The sequence below is a fragment of the Natrix helvetica genome (genome assembly GCF_964273705.1).
Source record: "Natrix helvetica genome assembly, chromosome: 12".
Lineage (NCBI taxonomy): Eukaryota > Metazoa > Chordata > Lepidosauria > Squamata > Natricidae > Natrix > Natrix helvetica.
This window is the reverse complement of record NC_138556.1, coordinates 7379896-7395048: the sequence shown is the minus strand read 5'-3', so window position 1 is coordinate 7395048 and position 15153 is coordinate 7379896. Positions and strand designations below refer to the sequence as shown.

Here is a 15153-nt window from a genome sequence, read left to right as displayed (position 1 = left end):
ATACCTCAACTTCAAATTCCTCAACCCGTGTTTGGATGGATATCAGTCATCAGGGGTGGGTATGAGTTTAGAAGAATTGATTTTCGGTGCTCTACAGATTCTTTGTGCACAGCTCCTCATTTTTTAGTGTGACAGTATAAATCAATCAGAATGGAACTGGAAGTGCCCTTGGAGGTCTTTTAGACCAAGCCCCTGCTCAAGCAGGAGACCCTATACCAGGGGTGTCCAAACTTGGGAACTTTAAGACTTGTGGACTTCAACTCCCAGAATTCCCCAGCCAGCAGAGCTCGCTGGGGAATTCTGGGAGTTGAAGTCCACAAGTCTTAAAGTTCCCAAGTTTGGACACCCCTGCCCTATACTATTTCAGTTGGGTGACTGTTCAGTCTCTTCTTTAAAAACCTCCAGTGATGAAGGACCGACAGCTTCAGAAGGCGAAGCTGTTCCATTGGTTAACTCTTTCCCTGTTAGGAAGTTTCTCCTTAATTCCAGATTGCTTTTCCCCTTGATTAGTTTCCATCTATTGTTTCTTGTTTTGCCTTCTGGTGCTTTGGAAAATAAGTTGCCCCCCGTCGTCTTTGTGGCAACCCTTCAAATACTTCAATGCTGCCACCATGTCACCACGGTCCTTCTTTTCTCTAGGCTGGCCCTACCCAATTCCTGCAACCATTCTTCGTATGTTTTTGTCTCCAGGCCTTTTCATTAAAAAGACAAAATACTGCTGGTTCGCAGCCTGCAGGCTTCCTAAGTCTATGACTTTTCCATAGATTTCTGACCACTTCTGCCTGATCCGATGCACCATTATGTTACAAAGGCAATTTGTAAAAGATAAGTGTGTTTTTTAGATGTCCTGTAGGCTTCCAATAGGTCTTTACATTTCAGATAACACAGTGCAGGAATGGCCACCAGTGCTGTCATTGTGCAGGAGGATTAATTATTCGAAAGATACTGTACTTGGAAAATTGAAGATACAGCATAGCAGACTGGCAGATGCTTGCAGTGGTGCTTTACCTTGTCTGCTTTTTAAAGTGGGACAATCCCACTGTCCTGAAAGTCTTGTTTCCTGAAGCAGGCATTTATTTGAACGTTCATTGTATATACATATTTGTCATGATACATCCAATAATTCCAGCATTCCTTCTGGCCACGACCGAAATTTGCACTCAATGCAGTCATGCCTGTTTCAAAGAAAGGCAGCAGAGGTTTTAACAAGTGCAATCAATTCCTGCAAAAAGAAATGTTATCACATACCCTGTTCTGCTAAATCTGTCCTTCACCTCTCCAAAGACTGCAACTTTGCAAAGGCCCAACAGAGACTTCTTTCCTTAGAGCCCTGCGGAAAAAAAATGTGGAACAACGGCTGATGACCTCTTTCTATCGGTCCACAATAGAAAGTGTCCTCAGATACTGCATTATAGTATGGTATGCTGGTTTAACAGCTGCGGACAGGAAGGCACTATAGAGAGAGATCAATTCGGCATAGGAAACCATTGGTTGCCTTCTAACAGCACTGGATGACATTGCCAGGTCTCGCTGCTTTAGCAGAGTAAGGAAGATACTCAGAGATTATTCACACCCTAGTCAGTGTCTTCGCACTTCTAGCATCAGGCAGAAGACATCGAAGCACAGCCAGCCGAACAAATAGGTTTAAAAATAGTTTCTATCCTTAAGCTGTCACTCTTAAACACAACCACAATCATTCCACGCACAGGCAGAAATGTACCGGTATGTTTTTCTTTTTTCTTTCTTTTCCTAATACCTTGCATAGGGATTATTCTTTATACTGTTTATGTTGTTTATATTTTTTGTCATGGATTGCACCAGTGAGGATAAAACAATTTCATTGCACACATGATGTACAATGACAATAAAGACTATACTATACTAACTTGGGAAGGCTTGCTTAGGGTTCAGTTCTATCAAAAGCTGGGGCCCCTTGCCCCCCCCCCCGCTAAGGGTGCCAACAGCAAAGAAAGAATTGCGCTATCTATCACCAATCACCCACTTCTTTTCCTCATCTTAAATATTTTGCCTGAGGAATCGACGGGAAAATGATGAGCCAGCTTTTCAAAAATCACCCAAATCCCAACTCAGGGGTTTGAACCCAGGCAGATCACAATTAACCCAAGAGGTTTATATCGCCTTGTGGCCAGATGCAATACAGGCAGTCCTCGGCTTACGACAGTTCATTTGGTGACTGTTCAAAGTTTTAAAAAGTGATTTATGACTGTTTTTCAAGTTACCACCTTTGTAGCATCCCCATGGCCAAGTGATCCAAATTCAGATGCTTGGCAGGTGGTTCATATTTATGACCATTACTGTGTCCCAAGGTCATGTAATTAGCTTTTATGACCTGAAAAGCCAAGTCAATGGGAAAGCCAGATTCACTTAACAACCGTGTTACTAACTTATCAACTGCAGTGATTCACTTAACAAACTGCGGCAAGAAAGGCCATAAAAGGGAGAGAAACTTACTCAACAAATGTCTCACTTAACAACCGAAACATTGGGCTCATCTGTGGTCGTAAGTCAAGGACTACCTGTACAGACTCTGCAACCTGGAGGTTTCCATCAGGGGTCTTTCTTTGCCCAATTTACGACACACATCCCCAAAAATGCAAAGGTGCTCCCCCCCCACCAAAAAAAAAGCAGCCTGACATCGTTTTGCCTTGAAGATGTGTCACTTCTTCATCAAAGAAGCTGCTCCGTTCTGGCACAACAGCCGCTCCGGGGACAAAGAAGCTCCTCCTCCTGCCGACGCTCCTCCGAGCCTGCAGGGGGCGCCGCTCTTCCCACAGCGCAGGAATAGAGCCCGTTGTATAGACGAGGCCGCGCGGCCTACTCTGACGATGGCTCAGCCGCCGCCGCCGCCTCCTCCTCCTCCTCCCTTCGCCTCGCGCTTTGCTGGGCCGCCGCAGCCTGCTGGCTTCCCTCCGCCCGCGCTGCCTCCCCCGGGGCCTTTCCGGGGACCGCCGCCTCAGCCTTTCCCGCGGGGCCTCTATCCGCCGTTCCCAGGCGGAGGCCTCCCGCCTTTCCTGCCGCCGCCGCCGCCGCCGCTTCATCCTCCACCTCAGTGGCTGCCGACCCTGCCGGAGAGGCCGCCGTTGCCATGGAGACCGGAGGCCCCGCCGCGGCCCACTCCAGAGGCCTCAGACGTGCCGGGCGACGAGGCCTGCGACGGCGACGAAGCCTGGCTGAGCCGCTTCGTCAGGCGCCGACGGCCAGCCGCAGCGCCTCCCCGTCGGGAGCGGGGCCTGACAGCGGACGAGGCGGCGCGGGCGGCGGGCGAGGCGCTGCGGGCGGTGGCGCGCGTGGCCGGGCTCTGCGCGGCCTGGCGTCGGCGGGGCGATGAAGCGACTCCGGACGAGACGGCCGAAGCCGAGGCCGGCTTGGAGGAGATCCGCGCTCTGGTGGCGCCGCTACGCGAGCCCGGCGCTTTGGAGCTGCTGCGGGCCCGGCTGGAGCGGGGCCGTCAGAAGAGAGTGCGGCGGCGGCAGCGGAGGCAAGAGGCCCGCGACGCCCGGCAGGAGGAGGAAGCCCGGCGCGAAGAGCGCAAGGCCCGCATCGATCTCTGGAGGGCCCGGAGAGCCCAGGAGGTGGAGGACCAGCACCTGGTGGGTCCTGGGGTCCATTCGGGGGGGAAAAGGTCGCCTCGGGTCATTGGGAGAAGAGAAGCGGCTGGCTGGGCTTTGGGAAGCAGAGGCTTCCCGATGGTTCGAATCCCTAGTACAGGCCTCCTGGGTGAGCAGGGGGGGTTGGACTAGATGACCTCCAAGGTCCCTTCAAAACTCTGTTATTGTTACTGCTCTGCTCCTTTTGCTGTGTGGATAGTCCCAGTGTGGAAATGCAGAGAAAATACAGGTTTAATTAACCGTAACAGTTGGAAGGGACCTTGGAGGTCATCTAGTCCAAACCCCTGCTCACCCAGGAGACCTATACAGGGATTCGAACCGCTGAACTGCCGACCTTTCTGATGGACAAGCTCAGTCACTGAGCCACCGAGTCATGCAGTCCTCGACTTACAGTGATTCACTTAGTGTCCGTTCGAGGTTACAACGACACTGGGTAAAGACACTTGTGGCCATATGTCACACTTACGACAGTTGCAGCATCCCCCATGGTCACCTGATTGACATTCAGTCACTTGATTGACAGCTGACTCACATTTATGACTTGCAGCATCCTGGGGTCGCATGATTCCCTTTTGCGACCTTCTGACAAGCAAGGTCAATGGGGAAATCAGATTCGCTGAACAATTGTATGACTAATTTAACAATCGCGGTGATTCACTTAACAAATGTGGCAAGGCAAGGCGTAAAATGGGGCAAAACTCCCTTAACAAATGCTTCTCTTAGCCACAGAAATTCTGGGATCAATTGTGGTCATAAGTGGAGGACTGCCTGTGGAGGCAGCACATTCTGATGTCATCATTTTGCTGAACTCCCACAGCCCTGTCTTATGCCTAAAGATATTATACCATGTAGTGAGGACTGTTATTGTTATTATCCTTCTCATCTATTCTACTATTTTCTCTTGTTGGCATCTTATGATTTAGGTATTTTATGATTTATTATTGTAAGTAGGATTTATGAGGAGCTATGACTTACCACTTTGTTGTTTAGATAGACTGAGAGCGTATGCACTGGGGACAAATTCCTTGTGCATCCAGTCATATTTTGGCCAATAAAGAATAGTCTTTTCTATTCCTAGCCCTATTCTTCCTCAGTGCCAGTTTATGGAGTAATGGATTTCACTGACAGTGAGGAACAAGACATACAGACACCCACTCACATACACTCACTAGGAGATATTTATAATTTTACAATGCAACTTATGGTGACATTGAAGACTTGCTAATACAAACCTCTATAGTTTTGCCATGGCAACAGGAGTTTAAAAAAAAGATGTGCTGTTTACAAGTAGTCCTTGATTTATTCATTTAATGACCATTCAAAGTTACAGCAGCACTGAGAAGAGTGACTTATGACCGTTTTTCCTACTTAGAACAGGGCTAAAGAGGCTTCTTGGATGAGAAGTGAAACATCTTCAAAGAAAAACAAGGAAGTCCAGTTGTCTCTTGAAAAAGCACCTTTGGGACATACTTAGGATGGTTGCAGCATCCCCATGGTCACACAATTCAGAATTCAGAGGCTTGGCAAGTGGCATGTATTTATGACGGTCGCAGTGTCCTGAGGTCATATGATCGCCTTTTGCAACCTTTTGCTGAGCAAAATCAATGAGGAAGCCAGATTCAGTTAACAGCCTTGTTACTAACTTAATAACTGTAGTGATTCACTTAGCAACTCAGACAAGAAAGGTCGTAAAATGGGGCAAAACTCATTTGACAACTATCTTTCTTAGCAACAGAAATTTTGGACTCAATTGTGGTTGTAAGTCAAGGACTCCCTCTATTTACTTATTTTACAAGTTATCTTGTAAGTACGACTGATAGTAGAAAGAAACTAAAAAACCGGTGGTGGTGGGGATTATTTCTGTACCATTGGACTGTACTTTGGGGATAAAGGCAGTATGTCTCAGAGATGCCATTTGTTCATTTTTTTGCTCGTATATTATCTTGAACTTCCCAAGGGGTGCCTTTCATACGGTGTTGCTGAGCAAAAAAGTTTTCAACAAAGATCCTCTTTCCTTGCACCTAACAAACCCACTTTTACCTACTGTTTGGAAGGTTGTTTGCCTTCTTCTGTTTTCTAACTGATATTCTTTTAATTTAGGAAAAAGAACTTAAAGCTGCTGCTGATAGTGTGTTATCAGAAGTGAGAAAAAAGCAAGCAGACACAAAGCGGATGGCAGAAATTCTGCGTGGCTTAGAAAAGCTTAGGAAACTAAGAAAAGAAGCAGCAGGAAGGAAAGGTACATTCTGGACTTTTAAAATCATTCCTAATTATGACTCTGCGTGTTTTACTTTGTGTTTACTCCTTTTGGTGTACAGTACTCTATACGGTTGGGAAACTTTGTGCAAAAGTCCTAATATTTCTGCCAGTGGATCTCACACTGCTTTTTCTGATTTTCTTGTTAAAATCTGCTTTAGATATTAATGTTCACTGTAAACTTAGAAGACTTGCATAGTGAACCAATCCAATCTTGTAGCATAGACGATAAGAGACATGCAAGTAGTCCTTGACTTACAGCCACAATTGGGACGGGAACTTTGGTTGCTAATCCGTATAGTCAATAAGCCAGTCGTCATGTGACCAGACTTAATTTTATTACCATTTTTTTACTGCAGTTATTAAATGAATCTGGTTTCCCACATTGACTTTGCTTGTTGAGTGTGTTCCACATTGCATTCATGTGACTGCAAGATGCTGCAACCATTGTAAACATCACCTGGTGGCCAGGTGCTCAAATTGTAAGCATATCACCACTGGGATGGTGTTACAGTTGCAACTTTGAGGATGGGTTATAAACTTAAGTTTTTCATTGTCGTTGTAACTGCAAACTACTGTTAAACAAGTAGTCGTAATTCAAAGACAGCTGCAAATAATTGAGGAACGGAGAAAAGATGGAGAAAAAACCCCAGAGATCATATTCTTTTCCCCCTCCCCAAGGCATTGATTTAAATAAAATCCAGAAATCTACATGAGAAACTATGTTATTGAAATAAAAATGAGAAAAAGGACCCCCAATAGCATTTAGACTTATATCCCGCTTCACTGTGCTTTACAGTCCTCTCTAAGCAGTTTACAGAGTCTGCAAATTGCCCCCAACAATTAAGTCCTCATTTTACCTCGGAAGGAGGGAAGGCTGAGTCAACCTTGAGCCGATCAGGATCGAACTGCTGGCAGGCAGGAGAGTTAGTCTGAATACTGCATTCTAACTTCTGTGCCACCACAGCTCTTATAAACTATATAAATGTCCTTCTGACAAAGAATTGGAGTTTTTTCCCCCCCTTTCATGGTGAGGCATAGGTTCTTTGACCGAACATTTGATGGGATTTTAGCTTGGGAAGGTTGAGAACTACTGACTAAGGGAGCTGCGGGATTCTTCTGAAACAAAAAAGAAAAAGAAAGCAGCAATAAATCCTTGTGTGCGTTCGGTGCAGGTGTTTGTCCGCCGCCAGCTGCAGATGAAGCCTTTGAAAGCGAAGTTGAGAATTTAAAAGCATCGATTAAAAAACGCACAGAACTCTACGAAGCTGAAGAACGAGCTCTCCGAGTCATGCTGGAAGGAGAGCAGGAAGAAGAAAGGAAACGGGAAATGGAGAAGAAGCTGAAGAAGGAAAGGGAAAAACTCCTGCAGCAGAAGCGCAACATGGACGCCAAACTGTTTGGGGATCCAGGTAATGTTCAGAATGCTGTCGCTCATTGTTTGGGAGAAGGTGATTTAGCCTTGAAATCCAGGAATGTTCTGCTTCATTTATGTAGCAATTTTTTGGGGGGGGAATAGTTACATTAAAAGTGTTTATTTTTATTTCAGTTGCAAAGAAAGTTTTTTTTTTAAAAAAAGTAACTATTCCCCAAAATGTTTATTTATGTAGTTCTTCTGTGTCAACACAAGAATTGATCTATTGGATTTAAAACTAAGTTTCATCTTTAAAAAAACAACCTAGGACCGGGATGGCGAACCTATGGCACGTACGCCACGGGTGGCACACGGAGCCATTTGTCACGGCACACGAGGCATTGCCCTGTCAGCTGGCCAGCGCACATGTGCGCGCTGGCAAGCTGAGTTCACCCTTTTTTAAAGCCATTTTTCATCCTCCCCAGGCTCCAGAGGCTTTATAGGAGCCTGGGGAGGGCGAAAACAGCATTCTCCACCCCCACCCCGGAGTCCCTTCAGAGGCATCAGGAGCTTCCCTGAAGCCTTCGGAGTGCAAAAAAACAGCCCTACGTGCAAACTGGAAGTTCGGGAACGGACTTCCGGTTTGTTCGTAGGGCCGGTTTAAGCCCTCAGGGGGCTTCCGGAAGCTTCCCTGAAGGCTCCGGAGGACTAAAAACAGCCCTACGAGCAAACCGGAAGTCATTTCCGGTTTTCTCGTAAGGCCGCTTTTTTTCCTCTGGAACCTTCAGGGAAGTCTCCTGAGGGCTTCTGAACCAGGGGTGGTTTCCTGCCAGTTTTTACCTCTTCTATAGAATAGGTTCCACGAATCTACAGTGCCGTTTAGAACCGGTTCCAGCTCCCTCCCCACGCCCGTCCGCACATCATCAAGATGAAGAGCAAGAGGAGGAATTCTGGGAGTTGAAGTCCACAAGTCTTAAAGCTGTCAAGTTTGAACAACCCTGGGGTTTTTTTTTCTAAAGGGTTAGGGGTGCAAGGGTCTTGTAACTTGACAGCTTTAAGACCTGCGTGCTTCAATGCCAGAGTTCCTGAGCCAACATGACTGGAGGAGGAATTCTGGGAGTTGAAGTCCACAACTCTTAAAGCTGACTACTTACAAGACCCTTGCACCCCTAACCCTTTAGAAAAAAACCCCAGGGGTGTTCAAACTTGACAGCTTTAAGACTTGTGTGCTTCAAATGCCAGAGTTTCTGAGCCAACATTTTGGTTGCTAAGCAAGAGCATTTTTAAGTGAGTTTCACCACATTTTGCAAGTTGGGCATACGCCCACCCAGTCACATGGCTGGCAAGCCACTCCCACAAAGCAGGCCACACCTACAGAAGAGATTCTAAAAAATTTCGAAACCCCCCACTGTCCTGAACGCTCTGGAAGGCTAAAATCGGTCCTACAAGCAACCTGGAAGTGATGTCCGGTTTGCCCGTAGGGCTGGTTTTTTGCACTCCGGAGGATTCAGGGAAGCTCCTGAAGCCTCCGGGGGGGGCGAAGGAGGCTGTTTTCGCCCTCCCCAGGCTCCTATAAAGCTTCTGGAGCCTGGGGAGGGCGAAAAAAGCTTCCCAAAAATAGGGGTGGGGAGCGCCTGTCATGCGCACTGACGGGGGGGGTTACACATTGCATTATGGGTGCGGCACACCCACGCACGACCCCCCTGCGCTCCCCCCCACTTATGGCACGCGAGCCAAAAAAGGTTCGCCATTGCTGACCTAGGAGATCTATTCTTACAATTAATGGGGGCTTTTATTTCGGTGACTGTAAAGATTTTCTTATTTATATTTTTAGAAGAATTTCCATTTACCCACGTCTTGGAGCCATACACACAATACTATTTGCAAGCCGAATATTCCTTGCCAGCTCTCCTCCAGATCAGGTAAGAGTCATTGGTTAGTAAATAAAACAAATTGAGGTGTTGGTTTACATTCTTTTACATAAAAACCTGGGAATTCTCAGCTGTCTTGAATTCTGGCTTCCGTATGAATTCCTTTTTAATCCATTTGTTATAGATGTTAATGTTCAGTTACCACTGTTGAGTATGCACAACTCAGGTTGTATAACTGTCAGTAGTTGTGTAAAGCATATTTTATTGTCCTGTAAAGCGTTAAAACAAAGTTGTCTGTTGGGGATGTTGTAATGTGAAACAATAAATCGCCAGAATGATTTATAGTCCTGTTTAATAAAACCTGTTGAGGTTTTAACGAGACCCAGAAACTGAAATTAATGGCGAGAAAAGACCATTTTAATGTAACTTCCTTCCCACCTAATTTCCTTGTGTGCTTTATTTCTCTTTGAAATAGGAAAGATCATTTGTTTTTGTGATCTATACTATATGTATTGCTCTAACAAAAAATATAAATTCCGTCTCCAGCATGATTGAATCTCTCTGGCCAGAGTAGAACCAGTATGGGTATCTATCACAGATTATAATCTTGAGGTTTTGATTCAGCCCACCGCTCAAGCTGAGCAGGTCACTCAAAAAACAGGCTTGCATTTATACCGTATACTGAACTAAATCATTTATAGACATAGTGGCTGCATTTGCACAACAAGCTGTATTTGGCTAGTACTTTATGACTTGTTTGTTACACAAACACCAGCCATTTGATTTATTGTGCAAATCCACAAAACAAGTTAATGCAAACCTGTTATGTGAATGCATCCAATATCTTAAATCTACCTCACAAGCTAATTGTGAGGATAAAATTGGAGTGGATCTAATCTATGCCATTGCATGCTCTTGAAAGAAAGATGGAACGTAAATAGAACATCTTTTTTTATGGTCTCTGGAGTAGCCACAGTTCATTCAAATTGCCTGCAACCACATTACTATAATATTTTGCACCCACCGTATTTATTCGAGTATAACGCGCAAAGTTTTATACCCAAAAAAGAAGTCAAAGTTTGGGTGCGCGTTATAAACGAGGGCTGGGCTGGGGTGGCAGTGGCGAATTGTAAATTTCCGGACTGCAGCCTCGATCCCGGCCTCAGGTGGCGCCGTGCCGTGCTCAATAGTCGCAACTCAGCTGCCTGCCGCCTTTCCCCTCCTTTGTCTCCCCGCCGCTGCCGCCGCCGCTGCTGCCGACCGAAAAGGCACCAAAAGAAGCGGGGGGAGCTTCGCCCGCCTGGTGGGCAGCCATCAAGGCATTTTCAAAGGCGGCGCCTGGGAGAGATGAGGCGGCGCTCCGGCGGTCCTGTTGCCAGTGTTCGGCAGCAGCAGCGGCACTCCGACTATTGCCGCCGCTGCTGCCGCCGAACGCTGGCAACAGGCGCGCACAGGCTGCCCACCAGGCGGGCGAAGCTCCCCCCGCTTCTTTTGGTGCCTTTTCGGGCTTTTCCTTTCCGCCTCCTTGCAAGGAGGGCTGCCTTTTTCATCGCGACGAGCCCCGCTGCTTTCTGGGGGGTGAGGGGAGCTGTTGCCTTCCTTACTCCGAGGAAGCCTGCAGAGCCTCGCAAGGATCTCTTTCGGCTTCGCTTCTATGCTGGACCTTTAGCCTGCTCTTCCTCTTCTCTATACAGCAATCGCCTACTCATTACAATGCCTCCCGCGAGTTTGGTCTTATTTTGTCTTGACTAGAGCAAAAGCTGCCGGCGGCAATAGTCATTACTATTACAATGCTTGGTGTGAAACAAAATTTTATACCGATTTTTAATCAAAAATTAGGGGGTGCGCGTTATACACGTGTGCGTGTTATACTCGAATAAATACGGTATTTGTGAACTCCGTCTTCAGCTGCAGTTGTCTGAATGCATGCTTTGGGTGAAATAATTCAAGCAAGGAATAAGATAGAGTGCTCAGTGTGTTGTCTAACTTTTTCCCTTAAAGGCATGAATGGGATCAATACTTGGTGCCTGCAGGTCATCCTGAAGGAGATTTCATTCCACCAGGATGGGTCCTTCCAAGTCCTCCCTCCAGTGACACCTGGGCCACTGCTGTCAGGTGATGAGTTTGAAGCACCGTTGAAGATAAGATAAGGCATGATTTGCCCGTTTGGGAAGGCTGCCATAATGACGTGTGATTGACAACTCACACTAGAAGAGTTATTTGAGTTTAAATGTGCTACAGGTGGCTAAAGGATGCCAGAAAATATTGATTGAGAAGGCAAGCATTGTCCTTAAAGATGCTGCTAAAAGTATAAGCATTAATACTTATTGTAGTGCTTGTAAGTCCTCTCTAGTATCTGATTATACTTTAGTATCAAATGATTTTGATCACGAAAGAAGTGTCAATGAATCACTGCTGTGCATGTATTGGAGTTTGTGGGATAGATTCATATTTTAAAATGACTTTCCTCAGAAGTTTATCTGAGTTTACCTTAAAAGGGATATAAGTGCTACAAAATCAAAAGTGTACTCCCAGCAATAGAAAAATAATGGATCTGCAGGGTGACATTGGCTAATAGAGGCCAGATATAAAGCTTAGCTTATCTATAGAGTTTATACAGTTCAGAGGCCATGCAATTAATGCATCCTCTAAACATTATTCTATGTGTTCTTAATGTAAACTAAACTGTGGGAAGTCAGAAGTTATTGCCCGAGGCAACATCAAAGATGATTTCTTTGGAACGGATTCCAGATGTTTAAACTCAAGCTATTTTCCAAAACACCTCTGTGCTTATCTTGGCCTTACATGGCAGGAGTTAAGTGAATTGACAGATGTGGCTGATAGCAGTTTCCTTTGAAGTAGGAGTGACTGCTTTTAAAAATTATGGCACTAAATTGGAGTTGTATGGAGTGAATTAACTAGCTTTTTACATGTTGCCATAAAAAGTGCCTTTCATTTATACACACGTGTGATTCACATGCTTAGGGAAGCATTTGCTTTGTTTGGTTTTTCGCTTAAAGTAGGATAATAGGAAAAGCGTTTTGCCTCTTCATATTTTCATTATAACATCAAAGCATGGTTTGGCATTCAAAAAAGGAATCTTGAACTTGTGTGCTCTCCTGCTCCCCTTTCTGTGTTTTAATAAATGACCCCTTTTCTAGCCTAGTTTACAACCCTAGCTGAAGGGCACATTTCTAGTTTAAATAAATGGCAAACTCTGCAGCAACACAATTCATTCCTTGAAAGAATGTAAAGAGGAAGCGGATAGAGATTTTGTTACCTGTGAATTACTAGCTGGTTAGGAACTCTGTATGTGCTTGTACAGATTTCCTATAAAAGTTCTTAAGAAAAATGCTCATTCTGTATAAATTCTGATATTCATAATTTGCAAAACAACAACAACAACAACAACTATAAATTACTATTGTTGACCAAAAGAAATGTATTCATACCCGACCTTGTTACATTTCTCTACTGCTCGGTGAATACCATTTTGATACTAGGTTATTTTACATTCACTTGCTCCTTCAGATCCGTTTACTTCTGAAATAAAGTTCTAAGTATTTAAACCAGTTGCTTTAGTTTAGCATTATTTACACTGGAAAGACTGAATGTTCTTTATCTCGTACTTCTTCCTGCATTTCTTTAAGAAAAAAATATTCTTATTTTAACACATTTTATTTGTATAAATAATACGCCCACAAACCCTGTTAAATCATCTTTTCTCAGACCTAAGAAAAATTGAAACCCCAGGCATGGCTGTTAATAGCATAAAGGAGAAAGTTGTACCCAAATTGCTAGTGCAAACTATAGCTTTTATCTGGTACATGTGTGCAATAAATAAATGTTTGTTGGAAGGTAATTGTCAAATCATCTGCAAAGCTTGCTTTATTGTTTTGTAAAGTTGGAGACAAAGTCTTGAGGATGCTGTAATGGGAAACTGTAAATTGTCAGAGGGACTTATAGCCCTGTTTAATAAAAGTAGGTTGCCTTTTGTTTGTACTTAATAAACTATCAGCATTTCAACGCTTGTATCTGGCATTTATTTTGCTTCCGTCATGGCACAGAACCTCCTTAAGCAAAAAGCCACAAGATGCAGCGGTGGCCACTGTGGGAAACAAAATTGTTGCACATTTTTCTTCATATTATTATTGAAACACACACACACACACACACACCCAAAAAGCATCTTCTCGTTTCCAGACATTTTCAATTGAGACTGTCCTCATTTATATGTTTTCACTGGGCACAGTGACCTATATATGGATTCTAGAGCTGATTAGGCTGCTTACCCCATTGGAAAACCTGACGACAAGCGCTTACTCAAGCAGCTCTAATCACTAGGCTTGGCCAGGGCCCCCTCTGCAACAGTGGAGGTGACTGTGCCAGCAAGTCGCCTCTGTCTTCCATTGGCAAATGCCTTTCTAACTCCTTGCTAAGGTGAGTTTTCCTTTACCTAAAAAATAAACGTGTGTAACCTGGAGAGTTGAATGTTAAACTGAAGAAATAGATAGAAGTTCATAGGTGGGTTTCTTGTATACAGACAGAGATATAAATCTAACATTTCTTTACAAAATACTTTTTTTAGCTCGGGGATTCCAATCCTTAGAAAAGAATTTAATGTACTTGTGTTTTTTTTTTAATCAATAGTTCATGTAGGCACTAAGTTCACACTCTTAGTAATTCCTTTTTCCATTTAATACATTTCTTTGTAATCTTTTGCTCCCTTTGCTTGTTATATTCCTTATTGTTTAAAAAAATATTAATTTTTTTAAAATTAAAAAATAATTGTACTTAAATAACACTTAAAGTTGGCATTTTAAATTGAAACCAGAGATAAATATTACATGTCTAATATTCTAGTTGTGATCTATTCTGGGATCATGTACTTTCTAGAGAGTTCATGAAATCTATTATCTTTTTCCATCTAGGAATTGTTAATTCAGATTTTCATCTTCTATCCTTAATTCAAATTGGCAGAATCAAAGGATTGTATTGCCTTCATCTTTTAAATTGGCACTTTTAAATCTATCCATATTCAGCTGTTAAAATGACTTTGGGGCAGCTTTTTCTTAACTTGATGCCTTTCACATCGCTCTTGTTAAGTGTTACGGGGACTGTGGTGCTGAATTGGGAGGAAATATGACGAATTGTATTCTATGTTGCTTTACAGATAAGAGGTGAAAATGCTACCTGTTAAATGTTTTACAAAAGAAAGTTGTAAATTGTAAAACAATTACAGTATTTAATAGATACATGGAATCAGATTTCTGGAAATCGACAGTTTTGTTTCCTTGCCTCGAATCTTCTATAACGTCCATCTGAAGTCATTAATTATCTTAACTGATTTTAATGCCTAAAGGTTCCTTAAGATAGCAGTTGATTAACTCAAGACAGATTTCATGTGCTATGTACACCTGAGTTAGATTAATATATGGAGTTCTCTGGATTTAAGAAGAACAGGTTTCTTTCTTCTTGTGTTGCAAAAGTGACTGCAGAGCGTGGCACATTATCTTCTCTACTGTGAAATAGTATGCCATGCCAGGAGCCTAGAATTTCGGAATGTCTAATTTTGACTTGTTAACAAATACAGATAAGTTGCAGATGGGAAGGAGCTTGTACACATCTTCCTTTTCCAACTTTTGCACAAACCAAATCGAGAATGCAGAAACATAAGTAATATATGATCTGCAATGCAGTCGTACGTGTATATTTCAGTCCCAGATTTCTGATGGGAAGCAGTAAAATATATATATTGTGACACAATACACACATATACACACACATATATACATATATACATATATACATATACATTTTATATATATACATTTATATGTGTGTGTGTGTGTGTGTTGTATTTGTGCTGATAAATAAATAAAGGGAGTTTATTTTTCTGTTTTCTGCCTGGATGGTCTGCAGTGAGCCGAAAGACAGAAAGGGGGAGCAGTGAGTAACACATACACACAAACACACATATATTTATATATATTCATTACTAAATTGAAATTTACAGTTAAACTCCTGGCCAAAGCAAGTAGAT

General features: G+C 43.5%; 2 protein-coding genes across 2 annotated transcripts in view; both read left to right on the top strand.

Moving 5' to 3' along the window:
• Nucleotides 1-15153, top strand: part of RASL12 (RAS like family 12) — a 326560-nt gene that overhangs the window by 253320 nt on the left and 58087 nt on the right. The window lies entirely within an intron of this gene.
• PDCD7 (programmed cell death 7) lies at nt 312-13136 on the top strand. Its single transcript, XM_081965138.1, has 5 exons — nt 312-3611; nt 5730-5868; nt 7061-7297; nt 9074-9161; nt 11112-13136. Exons 1-5 carry the CDS (start codon nt 2673-2675, stop codon nt 11227-11229), a joined length of 1521 nt encoding a protein of 506 aa, XP_081821264.1. The 5' UTR covers nt 312-2672; the 3' UTR covers nt 11230-13136.

What these genes read in the sequence shown, in the direction of transcription:
- PDCD7 (XM_081965138.1), top strand. Translation starts at nt 2,673, where the DNA reads ATGTGTCACTTCTTCATCAAAGAAGCTGCTCCGTTCTGGCACAACAGC. An exon ending in AGGTGGAGGACCAGCACCTG is followed by an intron (nt 3,612 to 5,729) that starts GTGGGTCCTGGG and finishes CTTTTAATTTAG; the next exon opens with GAAAAAGAACTTAAAGCTGC. An exon ending in AGAAGCAGCAGGAAGGAAAG is followed by an intron (nt 5,869 to 7,060) that starts GTACATTCTGGA and finishes CGTTCGGTGCAG; the next exon opens with GTGTTTGTCCGCCGCCAGCT.